General features: G+C 41.2%; 1 protein-coding gene across 3 annotated transcripts in view; it reads right to left on the bottom strand.

The window, feature by feature from the left end:
* KIF13B (kinesin family member 13B) overlaps positions 1–18,613 on the bottom strand; it is a 119,387-nt gene that overhangs the window by 51,272 nt on the left and 49,502 nt on the right. For all 3 annotated transcript variants that reach the window (XM_066180122.1, XM_066180124.1, XM_066180123.1), the window contains exons 5-13: positions 17,512–17,604; positions 16,708–16,888; positions 16,226–16,313; positions 14,760–14,894; positions 12,925–13,037; positions 12,364–12,475; positions 8,104–8,316; positions 4,466–4,576; positions 1,222–1,356 (exon numbers count right to left, since the gene is read on the bottom strand). In XM_066180122.1, coding sequence (XP_066036219.1) covers positions 1,222–1,356; positions 4,466–4,576; positions 8,104–8,316; positions 12,364–12,475; positions 12,925–13,037; positions 14,760–14,894; positions 16,226–16,313; positions 16,708–16,888; positions 17,512–17,604 — 1,181 coding nt within the window. The remainder of the gene's footprint in view (positions 1–1,221; positions 1,357–4,465; positions 4,577–8,103; positions 8,317–12,363; positions 12,476–12,924; positions 13,038–14,759; positions 14,895–16,225; positions 16,314–16,707; positions 16,889–17,511; positions 17,605–18,613) is intronic.

Genomic DNA, 18,613 nt, shown 5'->3' with positions numbered 1-18,613 from the left:
ACCAAAATTCCCCAGGAGCAAGACAAATCTGAGTTATTAAAAAAAAATAACAAAGACTAATTGAAGGAGACAAAATCTACCCTAAGGAGTTTTCCCTAAAAAAGGAAAAGAACCACCTGAGACTTTTCCTGCTGGCACTGACGGGCCAAAGGCTTTGCCTTGCTCTTGTCCTTGCTCCCAGTGACCACTGGGAGAAGTGGGGTCTGTCCCAGTATCTGTCAGTGATTTAGCAGCTGAGTCACACTCTGGACTTACGCATTCAGGCTGTCTGGGAAAGAGTCAACCTCTCCCAAAATCTCAGGTCTTTTCTCCTTTTTAATGTGGTTTTTTTTCAGCAGATACAACATGGAAAAAGCGTTTTCCTTTGTTTTTATTGAGATATCGCAGAGCCATGACGGCTGATATAAAAGAGGATCACATATTTCTGAGGACTGACTAAACCAAAACCACCTTCAGACTAATTGCTGATTTTGTGGCTGTTTTGAGAGTTACTACCCCACTTCAAAGGGAAGAGAATGATTTAATGTGAAGCTCGAACTACTAACATTTGCTGGGAAATTTTTAGAACTTGCACTCTAAGATGTGACTTTAAAATGGTTGTACCTTGTTTCTCCTCCTGAGTCCTCCATCTACGATTTGTAAAAACGACAACAAACTGCCCCAATATTTCAGCACAGGGCCCAGAAGTCACATCATGTGTTTGATGGTTAATATCAGAAACAGGGAGTGCACGTCAGAAGTGCTGAGGCAGAACAGAACTTGTTTTTCACTCCTGGCAAGTTGCACGAAGAGGATTAAAAATGCATTTCATAAACTGAGGACAGCAGCCAGAATTTAGACTCCACATGGAGAAGCTGACTACTGATATGTCCAATCTTCATATAAAACAATTTCATGGGTAAAAGCTTGTGAAAGTTAGCATAAAAAAAACCCCAACCAACAAAAAACCCTCATCCCAGAACAGGAGACAGTTTCTCAAAAAGAACACATCTAAATTTCTTTTATAAAACACCAAAGAAAACCAAAACAAACCAAAACAGCAAATCACCAAACTTTTCCTGTGCTACAAAGAATTACATTTGAAATAAAAAGGTTTTATTTGTAAGTCTTAATGTTCTTAGATACACAGTTTTATAAAACTCTCCAAGTACACCTCTGCCAACTAAATTAGAGGCCCACTTCTGACATAAAATTTTTTTAAATACAAAGATATATTTTTACCTTTAAATAGTACACCAGGAGTTCATTGAGAGCTGGATCTGCATTCAAATTAACCAGGAAGCACTTATTATCCCCAACTTTTATTCCAGAGGACTGCAGGGATATGCCAAGGCTTTCCAGCTGTTTCTGACGCTCCTGTAAGAGAGCAGCCATCAAAGTTCACCTGATTGATGCACAACCCTTCGGAAATCCATTCCCATCTGCCAGGCAAAAACGATGGATTGATGCTTCTAGAACAGGAAACTCTCTTCCTTCTGCAACAGGTGAGGCACAAAAGCCTCAAGCACTGATCAGGGGTATCTGTGATTCCTCCTGTCCTCGCCCCTCTGCTCTCCAAGGGCTCCGTGCTTTGGTCCCACACATTCCCATATTCCCAGTGGGAAATGAAAGCAGCTGGGAGCAGCCTCCTGCAGCACTGCAGAGCTTCTCCATGACCTCACTGGAACAGCAAAACGCTACCACAAAGCCATCTCTAGAGCCCTTTATTCTCCCCTTTCGAGCTAAAAAGCAAGAAGTTAAGTAAAATCCCTGCCAAGCCAAGCTCCATGTCTATCCTTTGTTCCAGAGCAATCAAAATGACAAAAAACTGGCAACCTGCTATTTAAGTAATGCAAAGAACACTTCCTGCTGAACAAGAATAGCAGCGTTTTGGATGGTGTTTTGTTCTTGTCAAAAGACTTCATAGAAACGCCCAACAAAGCATTACTGTGCAAAAATGTTCATCTCTCAAAGGGAAGGGTTTGGGTGAGACCAGAGCAGTGAAAGAGGAACATTAAACATTTCTGACTTAGGAACAGAAAGGGATTCTTCTACAAAAAAAAGACCCCACTGGGATAGAAAAGTTGAGGATTGTTCCCAGGATCAGAGAGAAACTGAAGTGAGACTCACTGTCCACAACAGCAAAAAAAACAAAAAAAAAAAAAACAAAAAAAAACCACAAAAAAAACCCAAAAAAAACCCCCAAAACAAACAAACAAAAAACCCCCAAATTAGAAATAAATATGGGAGGGTCCTCACAAGATTACTGGGGGAAGCAGAAATAGGAGGGGGTGAAATTAATAAGTAAAAAAAACACACAAGAGACCTATAGTGCTTTCCCTGTGCTGCTGAGACTTTAAAAAAATCGAAATAAATAATCCTGGAAAGTTTATTTTTACCTAGCAGAGTGCTTTATGTTTAAAAACTGAGTATGTCACAATATTCTGGATCATTCTCTGCTCAGCACTGGAGTTGTACCAGGTCTAATGAAGATTAAAATTGCAAAGAAATGGCACAACTTGCTCTTGATTTTCTGTTCCCTGTCTCCCCACACGATTACAAACCCAACATAATGTCCTTGTAAGGAGAAGTCATGTGTGTGTGTGTGAGAGAGGGAAAACAAAGAACAGAGGAGAAACTGCAGCGTGATGTCAAAGATCTCTCTTCCGATCACCAGTGCCAGGCTCTGAAGTTCACAAAAATCCTTATTATCTACAGAGATAAAGCACATGTTGCCCTAAGGAGAACTTGGCCCACAATGTGAATCTCAGAGGATTAACTGAGAGAAAAAGAGCCAGTTCCTGTTAATTTTTTTTTTCTCAAGACCTAATGTTAATTAAATTAAACATTGAAAAAACACCACTGAAAGTATGTCAAATGCTCACTGAAAATGTGAAAAATTGCCTGTTCGCGTGGCTGCTGTTTAAGGCTTTGAACTCATACTGATGCCTCACTGATAGTCCTTGCTCTCTATTAGGCATCATCCTTTCCTCAAAGATTTACAAATGTCCCTCCATCCCACCTGTCTACCCTGACACAATTTGACAGACAGATGAAAAAGCAGCAAAGACAACACGTGGAGAACAGAGCACAACCCCCTTTCCCTATACCCCTGTCCCACTTGGGGGTAGGAAGTAGAAAATCAGGAGTGAAGTTCAGCCTGGGAAAAAAGGAGAAGAGGGGAGAAGGTGTTTTAAGATTTAGGTTTTATTTCTCACTACCCTACTGTGGTCTGATTGGTAACGAATTAAACTCATTTTCCCCAGTCAAATCAGTTTTGCCCACGAGAGTAATTGAAGACTGATCTCCCCCCATCCTTATCTCAACCCAGGAACCTCCTGTTACATCTTCTCTCCCCTGTCCAGGTGAGGAGGGGAGTGACAGAGTGGCTTCCACTGACTTCCAGACAGTCCCGAGAGAAGGGACAAACCCTTGGCCTTATCCCTGCTCTGGAAAAAATACTCCTTTTTCAAGGCTCATGAAACTGCCAGCTCTGAAATATCCCATCAGGCTGGGAATTTAGAGCCAGAAAGGTAGAGAGCTAAAGCAGCAATACGCAAACATCAAGGCACATTTAGTCTGGAGAGCTGAGCCCATTACTTCACTTTTTTAACCTCTTCACACATTAAATGCCTCGAAGCTATTGTGTAGGATAAGAGTAGGATTTTTTTACTATTACTATTTTTTATTTTCTTTTTTTTCCACCCTTATACACAGGGAGGAATTGCACTGAAAGGCAGGAAACCCTTGTAGTCACAAGCAGCACTTCTTACAATGGGTCTTTAAAACCAAAGTCAACACAGTCTATTCTGACTGTGGCATCTACAAGAGGGCTTTGTACCAGAGGCTCCGTTCTCCCCTTATTTATTACACACTATTCATCACCTCCCAACAGTCCTCCCCCTCCAAAGCTCCCCTCTGCAAATATATACATCAGCATTTGTGTGGGAAGAACCAGGAGTGTCATGCAATAACCGTGGTGACCTGTATCATTTTTCCAACGTCATCATCTCCAGTTATGGTCTGAGGCCCTAAACATCAGTTTAGGAGCTATTAAAACACACAGAGATCCTCAGTACCTCTTATTTTTTAGCATTCTGAATGCCATTTGCCCGGTGCATTGAGGCACTCAGTCCATAACCTTGCACTGAATGCTCTCAATGCTCCCTCATCACAAACAATTTTACTGCCTGAAGAATGTAAAAACCCCTGTAATCCTCTGATCCGTGGATCATTATTATTTTTTTAAATAACTTCTCCATTTGCATACAGTGACAATTTATTATTGTCACTGGAGTGGTAATCTGGGAGGCACCCATCTATCACAGGAATTAAGTGAAGCTTTTCAAAAGGGCAGCAAGCTTGACCTACTTACCCATAAATGTGGGGAGAGACTCAGACAACCTCTATGAACTGACAGACAAAGAAAACAAACCTATTTTTCATAAAAAATGGGGGCAGGGAAGGAGGAAAGAAAGCAGCAAACCTGAGCTATCTCCTCAGTTTTTCGTAATTTTTCTTCCCAGGTCACAGTCATCTCCTGAATCAACTTCTCTGATTCCTCCAATCGTTCTTTTAATTCTGGTGATTTCATAGCCTGCAGGAATAAAAGCAGAAGAAACAAGAAAAGCTTGTTGTGCTTTGTGTTTTTTCCCTCTGCAGCCACACAGATGGGGGAATAAAGGCAACATGACTCATTTTCCAAGGCACACTTAGCAGTAAGTGAAGGGGTCTTTAAACACACATTGCACGTAAAGGCAGAATCCACCAAAAAGCTCTTTTAATTAGTCCCATGTACAGATGTTAACGTGGAGTTTATGTACTTCAACAGAAACCAATTACATGATACTGGCAGATTTGCACAAAGATACTCACACACAAACTAATCTCATTTCTACATCCCAAGCGACTCTCATCAAAACCAGTCTTGTTTTTCAAGACTCTGCTGCTCTGGCTATGTCCCCTCAGCTGTCAGACCCTCAAAATGACGCCTCACATCTCAGTAAACTGCCATGCCACCAAAATATGTTTATTGCTCATTTGCAAATGGCCTGATGTGTGCAGTATTTTTTTTTCTATAGGAAAAATGCAGCCCTTCTGGTTACGCACCTCCGCATTTCTACATGCAGTTTACAGCGCGAATATCAAAGGAAGCTTTACAGTGTGCCCCTGGACACTGAAATTCCATTTTCTTGCTAATTTGCCACAGCTCTAATTTTGTTTGGTGAAATATTCTAAGGCCTATGTTCCAAACAAGGACTACCTTAGGAATTTAAGAAGATATTCCCATGGCCACACATCAGATACTCCAAAAACCGAAAGCGTATCAGCATTCCCGCAATCCCTGGAAGTGTCCAAGGCCAGGCTGGATGGGGCTTGAAGCACCCTGGGATAGTGGAAGGTGACCCATGGCAGGACAAGAGCTTTAAAAGGTCCCTTCCAACTCAAACTATTCTATGATTTTTAAACTTCCATCTCCATCCTGGCATTTCCTCCTCTTCTAACCTTGATCAAAAAGCCTGTAGACTTCCTTATGTCATTATTTCATTACTGCTAACAAGGAACATGGGTTTGGCTGGTTGGCATTTATGCAATGCCAATTAAACAATGGGAGCATCGTCCTCCAGCATCAGACATTCCCTTACCACAAACCCCAAACTCCTCACAGGAATCCAGATCAAAGAGTGGCCTCATTACACTGCAGTTCCTTCAAGAAAAGGAGCAAGGATTAGAAAATCCTGTTTTAAGACAGGAGTTTCCTCTGCCTCAAGACACAACAGTCTAGGAATTGTCAGCTGATGAGTCCCGTGTGGGCTTTTTCTGCTTTAAATACCTAAACATGGGGTAAAAAGAAAAAAGGACTTGGGACAAGGGTCTGGAGAGAAAAGGGGGAATGGCTTCCCACTGCCAGAGGGCAGGATTGGATGGGATATTGGTAAGGAATTCTTGGCCGTGAGGGTGGTGAGGTCCTGGTACAGGTTGCCCAGAGAAGCTGTGGCTGCCCCTGAAAGTGTCCAAGGCCAGGTTGGATGGCGCTTGGAGCAGCCTGGGATAGTGGAAGGTGTCCCTGCCCATGGCAGGGGGTGGGACTGAATGAGATTTAAGGTCCCTTCCAACCTAAAACCACTCCATGATTCTATGAATTCCACACAGGAAGGAAAGTGAAGCCAAGGCATTTTCCCAAACAAAAATTCATAATGCCAGAAAAAACATATTTGGTGCAAAGGGGTGGACAATACCAGGGCAGAGTGATGAAGCCCACATACTCTCAAGGTTTAACTTGTCCATTTCTTTGGACAATTAGTGAACATTTTCACACATTTCAGCTGCACTATGAACTGGGTAACATCTTATTCCCTACAATGCCCCCAAAAAAACCCAAAGAAATGGGCCCAGCCTGATCCCAGACCCATGGGCTGCTTCTCCGCTGGAAGTAGGTGAATTCCCAGGAAGGATAAGCTGGTGGCCTTGGCACAGACAAATTAAAACATTATGTTAATTCCAACAGCAACAACAACAACAACAAGAAGATCAAAATGCATGGTTTATAAAAGAAAAGGGGAGAAGAGGATAATTCCATATCCTGTGAGGGGAAAGTCAAGTTCTGTTCTGGCTGTTTGGGAGAGAAAAGGACACTGACACCAAAAGGTAAAAAAAACCCCCAAACCCACAACTTGGCGACTTCTGTATCTGGAAATGAGCTTTGAAAACGTAACCTGTCATAATGAGTCAGTGCTTTTGTTCACTTCAGGAAGTTATTTATGCACATTTCTGTAGGAACAATTAGATGGGCAACAAATGTAATGAAGTGAAAGGAGCACAAGGCTGTGAATGTGGGGTTTGACCTTTACTGTGCAGCCTCTTAACAGCAAATTGTTCTGGTTTTTCCCTGCTCTTTGTCAACGCCACTGGGATGACAACTAGGGTGGGATTTTAATACTTGGGAAAGGAAATATTTATTATTTCATCCTTAGGAAACATTACTTCATTACTTTGGACAGCTGCCATTATTTTGAGAGTAATGCTAAAAAAACCAAACAAATGGGGATTACTTGCAGCTCTCAGAGCACTGTTAAGTCTGTGATTGATATTTTAGAAGAATTTTTAGATATTTAATATTATGATATTTAACTTGAGGTACCTTAAAGAAACTGATACACACACAGTGGATGCTTAGTACATTAGGCAGCTCAAATGAGAAGAGTCCAAACTCCACAAGTCATTTGCAGTATCACAGCCAGCAATTCCCTGCATACCTCGTGATGCAAATGCTGCAATCATAATTTTTCTGAACTGCAAACCACAGGGATTACATCACCATTGCTCTGTGCCTTTGAGAACAGAACTCAGAACTGCGCTGATTCTTGGCCTTCATCTAACACTTAGACCACGTTTCTCTTGAAACTTTACTGAGGAAGCAAACACAGAATAGGTTGGAAAAGACCTTGGAGATCATCCAGCCTATGACTGAACACCACCTTATCAACTAATCCATGGCACTGAGTGTCACAATCTTTTTCTAAACACCTCCAGGGATGGTGACTCCACCACCTCCCTGGGCAGCCCATTCCAGTGCTCAATGACTCTTTCTGTGAAGAATTTTTTCCTAATGTCCAGCCTAAATTTCCCCTGGGGCAGCTTAAGGCTGTGTCCTCCCATCTTGTCACTGGCTGTCTGGGAGAAGAGACCGATCCCCACCTGGCTATAACTTCCCTTCAGGGAGTTGTAGAGAGATACTGCCTAGTGCCTGTAAGAGATTCAACAGCTGGAAACAGGCAAGGAAACTTTATTTAACTGAAATCACATCTCAGAGGATGTGGCCACGCTGAATTCTTAAAATACATCAGCAGAGCTCTGCCTAGAAATCACCCAGTCTTTAACAGAACTATCCATGTCTCCACATCCTCTGCATCACAGAGTAAAACCAAGAATGCTCAGCAAGGCGTTCAGCATCCCAATGAGTGTTTTCAAGATGGACACACACAGAAAAACGCTAAAAAAATTACATAAAGGGAGACGGAAACATCATCCCCTGGATGCCCATGAGGGCGGAATTCCTTCCGGAGAGCCAACTGAGCCCGGGGGGAAGGGGGCTTCTTTGCAAGGCTCCCACCCAGTTTGTACCTCGGCCTTGGTGAGCTGCTCCCTCAGCTTCTCCACCTCCTCGCGGAGTTCGCGGATGATGCGGGCGTTGGGGTCCTCGTTGACCACGGCGTGGTTGACGATGTTCTTGGCCCTGTCCGCGTAGCGCAGCGTCGACAGCGTCTCGTCGTAGTTGTCGGCCGCCGGGCTCACCGTGGCCACCATGGCCGTCTTGCTGTTGCCCCCGAGGCTGTCCTGGAAGTTTAAGGGGTGTTAAGAATCATTATTTTTTTTTTTTGCTTGCTGGCTTAAGAGTTTAAGCTGTGTAAGTTAAGGAAAAAGTTGTGATTTTTGATGTTCGCGTTTGAAAGCTCGTTTAGGAAATGGCGCTCTTGGCTTTCGACAATCTCGGCTTTTTTAGTTTCAACAGGAATGAAAAAAAGGCCCTGTTTTGGGCTTTACAGGGTCTGGTAAAGGCTTCAAAGGTTTCTTTCTGTGTTTTCTGCTTAGGTTTACAAACCAGAAATGTACACACTCCAGCACTGAACTTCTCAGATGCTACTGAGGGAGCTCAGGAAAAACCATGATGAATTCAGATCATCTCATTTTAAAGACTAGAAGACAGAGGTCTTCAAGAAATAAATTACTAAAATATCTCTTCATAAACAATACAGCTGATTTCATTCCTATAAAGATTCAGAATGGGGCCCTTCCCCTCCTCCTACTGGCACAGCTCACAGATCTAAACTGAGCTACATAAGAAATTACCCTCCTGGAATTTGGTTGAGAGAGAAGGGCATGAAACCAAGAAGGAAAGAAGGAAGGAAAGAAGGAAAGAAAGAAGGAAGGAAAGAAGGAAGGATGTATTCAATCTTTTTATTGACCATAAGATTAGGGTTTACAATTTTGGCCAAATATAGATGCATAAAGATAAAATGTTCTGGTTTAAATTGTGCAGCAGATTTTTTTTTTCTGTTGGGCAGTTTGGTTTGTTTGGAATTTCAGAGTGGGTATTGTTTGTTTATTTGTTTGTTTGTTACCCAATACCCCTTTCTGAGACAAACCACACTCTTAATTCTCATCTTCAATAACCCATGAAATGTAGGTCAGGCATTGCCATTAGAACAATCTGACTGCATTAGCTGCTTGTCAAACCATTTCAATTCCAAAGCACACATGGAGCTTTCCTCAGCCATCATTAAAATGCCCCTTTAAGTATTTCCCCAAGAATCTCTTTTTGGCTGCGTGATGCCTAAACCAGTTTGACAGCAGTCAGGCTGTTGGCAGCACTTGGCTGTCTCTGGTCATGCAAAAAGGCATGGAACTCATATGAAATGTAAATCTCTGTATATTTATAGCATTCAACACAGTCAGCACATGCAGGTAAGTGTATTTATACAGAAAACATGGGCAAAGAACAGCTCTCTGACTGATCTCACCGTGACTTTTCTCATCCAAGGATTGGCCTATGTTTATTCCAAATTAATCCATGGCTTGGGAGGGTCCCCTCTGTACCACAAAAATGTTTCTTTACTGAAAACTTGAAGACTAACAGCAGCCCTAATCAAGCATTCCAGGGGATTTCCTGGCCAAAAATCAGGAGTGACACCCTGCAATTGCAATCCCTGTTCCACATAAAAAGCTGAACTTTGGCAGGAAGCTGGCCAGGTACTCTCCCCTTCCAAATCCAACCCTAACATTCTGTACTTTGGGAATGCCCCTCACTGCACTAATTAGCACCAAAACAGGATGAATTCATTATTTGAATTGCAGCTCTGCTGTAGAGGCAGCTGAGAACGCTGTAACAGTGATACACCAGAACCCACAATATACCCATTATAAACTGGGCAAAGTCCCTCTTGTAGCAATTCAAGCCCAATGCCAGACTGTCTGATAAAGTTTTATGTATAAAACCCACGTGCTGATTGCACTGGTTTCTTTAATGATAAGCATAGAGGTGAAAAAATAGCACATCAGCCTTTCATTAGTGAAGAGAGCCTGTAAATGAGCCTGGCAAGGCTGGGCTTGCATGTGTCAGAGAGACAGAATGGAAATAAATAAGTTATTTCTAAGAATAAACTAGCTTTTTCTCCTCAAGCAGCAAGATCACTGTGAAAACAACTCAAAATGTAGAGCTCAGAAATGGTATTTTTAATAGCAGCCATCAGGCTTCTGATTAACATGGGAAAACAAGATGTTTGTGCCAATTTGATAAAAACAAGAAGTTACAGAACTGACAAAGCTATTTTGCTGCCTGCACATAACCTGATGCCACTGCCCAGGCAATGATATTTTTCACCTGGCACTTTTGTCTAAAATCCTCAACAAAATTAAGCAAAAAGTGTCAGATCTTGAGGTCCCTTGAACTGATTCCTCAGATTTGTGAAGAGACACTGTATGACAAATATTCCTGCAGTTAGAACACATTCAGTCTGCTTTGGTATCATAGTTAAAAGTTGAAAGCCAGGGAGAAAGGACAGCCCACCATCTCATAGCTTCTCCAAACAGGCCTCTTTAAACGAATAAATCTCTCCTTTGATCTCTAATTAAAAAAAAAAAAAAAGTTTAAATTTTCCTCCTTTCAAAACAAAGCTTCAATGAGAGCTTGTTTGTTAAAAAAAACCCCAAAAGCCCAACCCTTTTGTTGGCATGAACGTGGCTGATGTTGGACACAAAGAGGGTTTGCCTGAAAGGAGGCAGAACAAAAGCGGGTTCCCATTCCTGCACCAGCGGCACGGCGGCCACAATGCCGCAGACAGGTGCTGAACAGGAATTGCAGTCTGCTCCCTGGGCTTGCTTAGAAATGGGGCAGCAGAACTAATTCCAACAAGGCTGGAAATTCATGAGGGAGGTTTCCACCCTGCTGCAGCCACATCAGGAACCCTGAGCGCACCAGGGAGAAGTGAGGCTGCGCAGGGGCTTTGTTGCCATCTTCGCAGGGAGGCAAAAAAAACCATCACTTGTTTCTCATGAATGGGAGTAAAAACTCAGTGTAAATATAGAAGAGCAAAAATGCATTTAAACACTGAAAAAGCCTCAGTGCAAGAACACTGTGCTATGTGGACTTGTTTTACTCAGACACTGTGTTGTGCCACTTAGATTATTACGTGGCTATTTGATATTCACGTATGTTAGGGATAAGTAATTTCACAAGTCATGCTAAAAGGTTCATTAAAAGGCAGCACTGATAAAAATGAAGGTTTGTGTGTCAAGAGGTTATAGGAGCAGGGATTTTGTTTTACTTAAGCATTGAATTCAACTCTGTTTTCAAATCTCTGCAAGGAAAAACGTGTTGGTTTTTTTAATCTCCACACTTCTGTACAACCTGCAAGTCACTTTTGTCTTTTTCTTTCCACATGTGCAGTTAAATCCTAGGGATGTGAAATTTAAACACCTAAAAACATTGCTAGGAAAGGGTGGGGAAGCCAAGACAACAAAATGTAGCCAGAGCACCTACAAAAAAGTAAGAGGACAAAGAAAGGCTGGAGATGCCACAAATCAGTTTCTGCTCAGATTGTTTCTTTCTACCAAGAGGAATCTCAGTTGCTCCTGGATAACAACTAAACAGAGTATAAGGGGAAAGAAAAGAAATTTGACATATATAAATCTCATATTTAACAAATTGGGTTTCTTCATTTAGACTGTACAGATCTTCATCCAAGTGCCATCATGATACAATCCTTTTCCCCACAAAATAAGACCAAGTAAGAGTCCTGTGCAGTTCAGAAAATTATTTAACTGCTCATTTCACATGAACACCATCTCTGAACTCTCCTGACCTGCTCCTCAGACTGTAACTGGGATAATGCTCTGCAATTATACTCTGCTGACAAAAGTAGAATATCTTAACAATTAAATTAGACAATTAGGAAAAGGTAATAGTCTTAATCAACATCTTCAGAGCTAAGCATACCAGTATGTAAAATGAGCTGCACGCAGAAATAACCCAAATTAAATTAGCCCCAAGGTTGTGTGTGAAGCTGTACTTACACTGACCCATAAAATATACACGGCTTTTAATTTTAAAGTTCCTTAATCCTTAGGCCATTGCAGGTCAGCAGAAGACAGGGAACACATTTAGTCTGCAGAGACACTAATGGCATACATCCAGCTAATTTTCTAAAGACAATTATGGTTAACATCAAACCCAGAAAATTAGGCAGAAAGCACAGAATTTTGATTTCATCCAATGAGACTCTTCTCCCCTTTCCTCTCTTTTATTTCACTTCAAAAAAAAAAAAAAAAAAAGAAAAGGAAGATTAAAAAAAAAAAAAAAAAAACAAAACCAAAGAACTTACTTACTTTAAGTAACCAAGTGAGCACAGAATCACGATATGGAACAAATTTGTTCTTGTTCTTGCCAGCAGCCTGATCTGCCAGGGCAGAAATAACCAGCCCCAGAGTTGTGAGGGATCTGCCCAGAGAACACAAGCAGTTATTAACAAGGGTAAATATTCATAAGTCAAATGCATATTTAGACAGTGACTTTCTCTCCAAAAACATGCTCTGAGGAAAAAAAATTCCCAGTTTAATTTTGATCATTCTTTCTTCACAAAAGCTCCACTCCTATTTTTTTCAGTATGTTTTCAGTCTTAATAATCAGGTCTTCACAATGAAACTCATGGCAGATGCAGAACACAAATGTTTTTAAAAAAGACAGACATCTTATTTCCAGATCTAAGAGTACTGCATGTCAGATGGAGAAATAGAGAGAAGGAAAGGAGAAAGAGTGACTACAAGAGCTTAGTTGGGAGAAGGCAAGGAGAAAATTGACTACAGGAGCTTCCTCCTGTTTTACAAGTAGGCTGCATTTAGCAGGAAATGGTGATGAAAAAAGGAAAATAAATAATTTCAAAGTCTTACTTGTTAATGTTGCTTCCTTCTTTCAGCCTGTCTCCGGCAGCACCAGTTTTAGTTGCTCTTTCACTACCTGCCAAGTCCACCAGGCTGAGCTTGCCCACCTTCTCACCTGATGTCTGGGGAAGGAACCAGAGAAGAGCCCCTGCTAGGTCACTTCAATCAAGTTACATTGTTTGATGTATTTTATAACAGGAATCAAACTTCATTTCTGGTGTAAACTCTTGTTCCAATCCCTCTGAGAATCGCTGGATTTGAACAGTGTCCTGTGCTAAGTCACAACCTGCTGCTTCAGAAACAACAGTGAAGCCATGGATGATGTGAAGGCAGGTACTCTGATATCTACAAATATCTCAGAAATCTCTACAGGAGGTGTACACAGGGCACACTAATGAAGTGCTGAACCATGAAAAATTCAGAGTTACGCCAAAGGAGTCACAAGCAGAGACATGAGGTTCACAATCCCGTCTTGAAAACAGTCTCCTAAAATCCTCGGATTTTATACCAGGGTTTCTTTTGTTTTTCAGTGACCAGGAATGAACCTGACGAGAAGCATGTTATAATTGACATAAATTATCACAATTGCAAAGTCTCCTTTATCCTTTTCAGGCTCCTGGAACACGATCCCAGCTATGCGAGTATTTAAACCTGTAACGCAGATTTTGTTACAAATCCTTCCATCTCATTTGACCCAAAATGACATTCTGAAGGATTCCACAAATTCCCCAAATCAATTTGAAATTGAAGAGCCAACTGTCTTTGAGAACAGCTTGCTCACTCACATCGTGCTCTTCTGCAGCATCTGCACCTTCAGGATCCCAAAGCAAAGTGCTGCTGCGCTCCCGTAAATCAACGGGATGATTAGAATCAATAAGCTTTCAAAAAAGTCACCCTAAACCTATCAAAACATGATGTGATCACAGAATGTGCCATTTCTAGGACTGAAAGGACCAGCAGATGGGAGAACAGGGAAATCTGTTGCAGAAGTTCACACAGGGGTCACTGGAAGGTGCAGAGAAGATGCGACAGTCACAACTACTCTGCATCCAGGCTGAGTACCACAAAAAAAAAACAGGTATGAAAAGCATGCAGAAGAGCCACAGCAAAACTGGAATGACAAATTATGGGAAAATAAGAAAAAATCCAGCACAGTATGATGCTGATTTGAAGTGCAAAGGGAAAAAAAAAAAAAATTTCCAAATAAAGAATGAGGAAAATTGTGTGGCTAATAAGATTGGTGGAAACTGAGAAATTATGAGGAAAAAAACCCTCAAATTCTTGTTATGCTTTCCAATATATTCAATATTTAGGCCCAAATTTGCTCTGTGGACAATGAGGCAAATTTCCAAGGCTTTGAAAATAATTTAGAATTGTCCAAGCACAGAATCTATCAATGAAGTTTAAAGACACCTCTTTCAATTACGGTTTATCACCATTTTCTGTGAGTGACTAAATAATATTGACATAATGTATTTCATGCACCACTCCAAGGCATATTTACGTATAAGGAAACATGAATTAAAAAATTCTCAGCTTTAAATGCCTTTTCAGTATTTAATATATACACATAGAAGCATTAATGGCATACAATGCAATATATTTAAAATGAGTATTTTTTTCACTTTAGAAAGCTGGTAATTTATAAAAATTTGCATTAAATAACCACGGGAAAGGGATCACCAGAGGTACACTCAGGTGTACTTCTATTTTTCACCTGTTGTATCTTTAGCCTGTAGTACAAACTGCTGCTTCCAAAGAAGTGTTTCCTTTCCTGTGAAATAAATTAAAGCAAGAGGCACATCCCAGCCTGACATTTGGACCTTGCAATTGGATTTTCTTACCCCTGACTGCACATCATAGAGGATGTGGGTGAGGATGATCTTGAAGACTGCGTGGGACCGACTGCTCTCCTCATTCATGTTGGTGGCAGCCACTGTCCGAGATTTGTTGCCCTCAGACATCAAGGACTCGATGTCCTAAATACAATTTTCACAGCCATGAGCATATCTGCATTAACATGCTTTTCAATTACTTCCAAAAATCATCTCGTCTCGGTCAAATACAGCATTTTCCCACTAAGCCTCCCATTTGTTCACTCAGAAAAACGTGAGGAAAAAATAAAAGTGATCCCCCCCCCTCTTTAAAACCTAGAAACTCCACAGTGTCGTGACTTCACCCACTCCTCAACCTAGATATTAAATTATCAACAAAAATAATGCACCTGGCTGCACACAGCAACACTCAAAAGCAGAGGAAGAAGTGAGAAAACAGCAATTTGTGTTTAAATCCTGTCACATTTTAGCAGCAAGTTGTCATGGTCTGAGAATTTGGAACACTAAAAGAAGGCTCAGTGATTTATAAACCAGAACCACGCTGAACAGGTCATTATATTCCTCCAAATTTTAGGAGCTTATTAAGTGCTTTGATCTGTTGTGATGCTTGAGAAAGGCACAGCTCGCCTGCTTTGGGGTTTCACAGCAATTGTGTAAAATAGTTAAAACCTCGAGGCTAAACTTCTGTTTCTGCATCTCTAGCTGGATGATGCTAGAACAACTCAAATAAACAGTCAAACAAAGGACCACCACAGACCACTGACTCCAAATTCTGGATTACACAAAGCTGCTGGGCGACATGGAAAGGCAAAGCATGAAATGTGTCCTGTCTTAGCAGAAACCACCAAGGAGAGGTGGATGAACACCTGGAGAAACTGCAATAGTGGGATTGCACTGTTTTCATGTTTTGGTTAAGCTGACAGATTCCATCCCGTATTTATTCATCTCCCCCACAGTAAATTAATGCTCCTTGAAAAACAGGGCATTTTGTGAATGCACATATAAGCATTTGCTATCCTGCAAGCCATTTTCATGTGATGCTCTCAAGTATTTGCTTGGTAAACAACCATTAAGTTCATAATTCCAGCGTGTGCTACCGGGAAGGGAAATTACTGAGTAGAGCACAACAGGCAAAAAGTGACACAGTGGGGCACTGAGAGCCTGCCTCTGCTTCATCCTGGGCCTGCAATCAATCACAGAACACTTTCTCATGACAGTGTGCACTCATCTTAAGGCTGAGAGGAAATCTGTTCCATTCAACAGCTGAATGACTTCCAGAATTACTGAGCAGCACAAGACGAAGGGAGTCTCTGCTCTCAGCCCTGTTCTCCCCAGGGATCACAACACAACAATCTACAGCTCTCTAGCCCTAAGATTACTGATAAGGAGCATTTCTATAATTCTGTCCAGCTTAAGGGACAGCACCTGGTGTGCTTAGGATGTCAAGATAAGCCTTTCATAAAGTTGATCCTTACCTTGTAGCTAGCAACAGCTAGTTTGGATAGGCCATCTACGTAAGGGCCATAAACACTGTGTTCTCTAACCTTTAATGACTGACGGCTTCTGGTTGGGGGAAAAAAAAGGGATTTATAAGCACATGACTGACTTAAGACAACATTTACACAAAGTCCATTTCTCACTGACACATCTCGAACAGGATGGTCTCACAAATACCCACTGAAGCACAGAGCAAGGGCCCAGAATGCAAACAAAAAAAGCTTTGTAACACATAAAAAGCTGACACAGACAGTGCTGTCACTTCACAAAAGGTAAATTTACTCCAAGCTTTTAGTCTTGCTACTTTATTTTGATTTATAATGAGGAGATGCTGAGATCAGGAAGCAGCAAAAGCCATCCTAGGCAAATGTTTTAGATGGGATCCATTAAGGCAAACTGGTTATGGAAAGGAAGAGTGTAAGACAAATACTACAGTGCCATTCACACACAAATTCCATACCCTTTGGGGTCAAGGAGGTCTCTGACTTTCTCATTGTAAATCTCCATGTAGGATACTTCCACTTTGAAACTCTGCTCTTCATTTTCTTCTTTCTGTGCTCTTTCAAAGAGTCCACTGCAAAGTCTAGGGATTAATCCAGGCTGATCAGCAGTACCCATCATGGTGTAGGATTTTCCAGACCCTGCGTGAGGGAGGCTGTGATTAGAGAACATGCAACAAAGGATCCTCCTGTGCAGAATACTGACAGGAAATATAAGAGGTTAAATTTTTTTTTTTTTTTTTTTTGCACTTCAGTGAAATATATTTCTTCAGTTTTTTGCCTTAAAGTAACCCAAACACCACTGAGCTAAAGACTATTTTAATGAAAAGGGAAAGGCGAAATTTGGTTCAGAGTGCTGGAGAACTTTCAGGTAGATACAGCCTTACTGTTGATGACAAGCCACTAACACCCACAATCAGAAAACTCTTCATATTACTCTTTAAATATTACATTAAAATGACAACTCAAGATTATTTTAACCGCAGAGGCAGAAAATCTGAGCGATGCTCTGAGCTCAAGGACGATCACGGTCACGCCAAAGATCGTAATATGAAGTGTGAGAAATAAGGGTAGCCAGCAGCAACAAAACCTTACTTCTCATCCTGCTCACCTCATATCTGATGTTACGAAAGAGGAAAACATTTCTTATCTATGTTAGAAGGGCATTTTTCCTCACACAATGTCACAAGAGCTGTGGAAAGAACCTCCAAGCCAGAACACACCACCTTTGGAAGGGAACACTTCTGCCTTACTCTGGGACTCACCCGTTTGCCCATAGGCAAAGATACAAGCGTTGTAGCCTTCAAAGGCATTCTGAAGAATATTCTCTCCAAGGCACTTGAAAACAACATCTTGACCTAGAAAATAGAACACACAAGCCAACACTGTAACACAGCAAGAGCTTTTTGTCCCTTGTTTTGGATTCTTCGACCATTAGGTAAAAGCTGTAAGGGTTTTCCTGCTGTTGCTGCTGCCTAAATCACATTGAGTGTTTGCTCCCTGGAAAGGAGCAGAAGATGTGCTCCAGATTTATGCCGCTGTAAAAATCAGGGGCTGGGATTATCATGGATACACCTGGATGTTCTTAAAGCAACATCCTATCAAGGTTCATACTCAGAAGTTTTATCAGCAGAGAATCTACAACCAGCTGCAGAATTTGATCTCCTGAGGAATGACACCTCCTCAAAATGTGTTCAAGCTGTACATTTTAATGAGTCAGTTGATTTTAATCCAAGGGAATCGGCAGAGCAATGGGAAATCGTACTGTGTAAGATTTTGGATAATATCAAGAGGAGATTTTTTGCAGAGAAGGAATGACAACTATGTCAAAGATATGGATATTTTGCACTGGCAAAAAGTAAGGTGCATCACTTCTTTTGCAATTGAACTTCGAGGTTTTTGGATCATTTTCCAAGCAGAGGAAGGAAGGCTTAAAATATCTGGGTAGTAACTACTTGAACAAAAACTATTTTCAGAATTAATTTTACAACTAGAAAAACTCAAGTCTGAACAAGGCATGACAGAACTTTATGGACTGAAAAGTCCTCTCTGATAATGTTCCTTTAAGATCGTCCTTTCTCTCACTGAAGTTTTTATCTTTACAGCCAAATCCATGCCAAATTCCCCATCAAAAGCACCAAGAGCTGTGCCAGGCTCAGCTGGGGTAACACTTCCAGTTATATAGGCACCACTGTTAGTCTGAGAAACAAAGTATGTAATATTCCCTATGTAATTTGTATGGCTGAAAGTGTCACATTTTTCTCTGTGCCCTGATAGGTTATTATTCACTAGTTATTTGTTGAAGAAATTAAAATTAAGAGGTGTATGTGTCTGATTTTTCTTATGATTTTTATAAAAAAAATGTTA

Source organism: Chamaea fasciata, unplaced genomic scaffold (genome assembly GCF_029207755.1).
Source record: "Chamaea fasciata isolate MVZ Bird 193981 ecotype frontalis unplaced genomic scaffold, bChaFas1.0.hap1 SCAF_3, whole genome shotgun sequence".
NCBI lineage: Eukaryota > Metazoa > Chordata > Aves > Passeriformes > Sylviidae > Chamaea > Chamaea fasciata.
The sequence above is the reverse complement of the archived record's forward strand: the minus strand, read 5'-3'. Positions and strand labels throughout refer to the sequence as shown.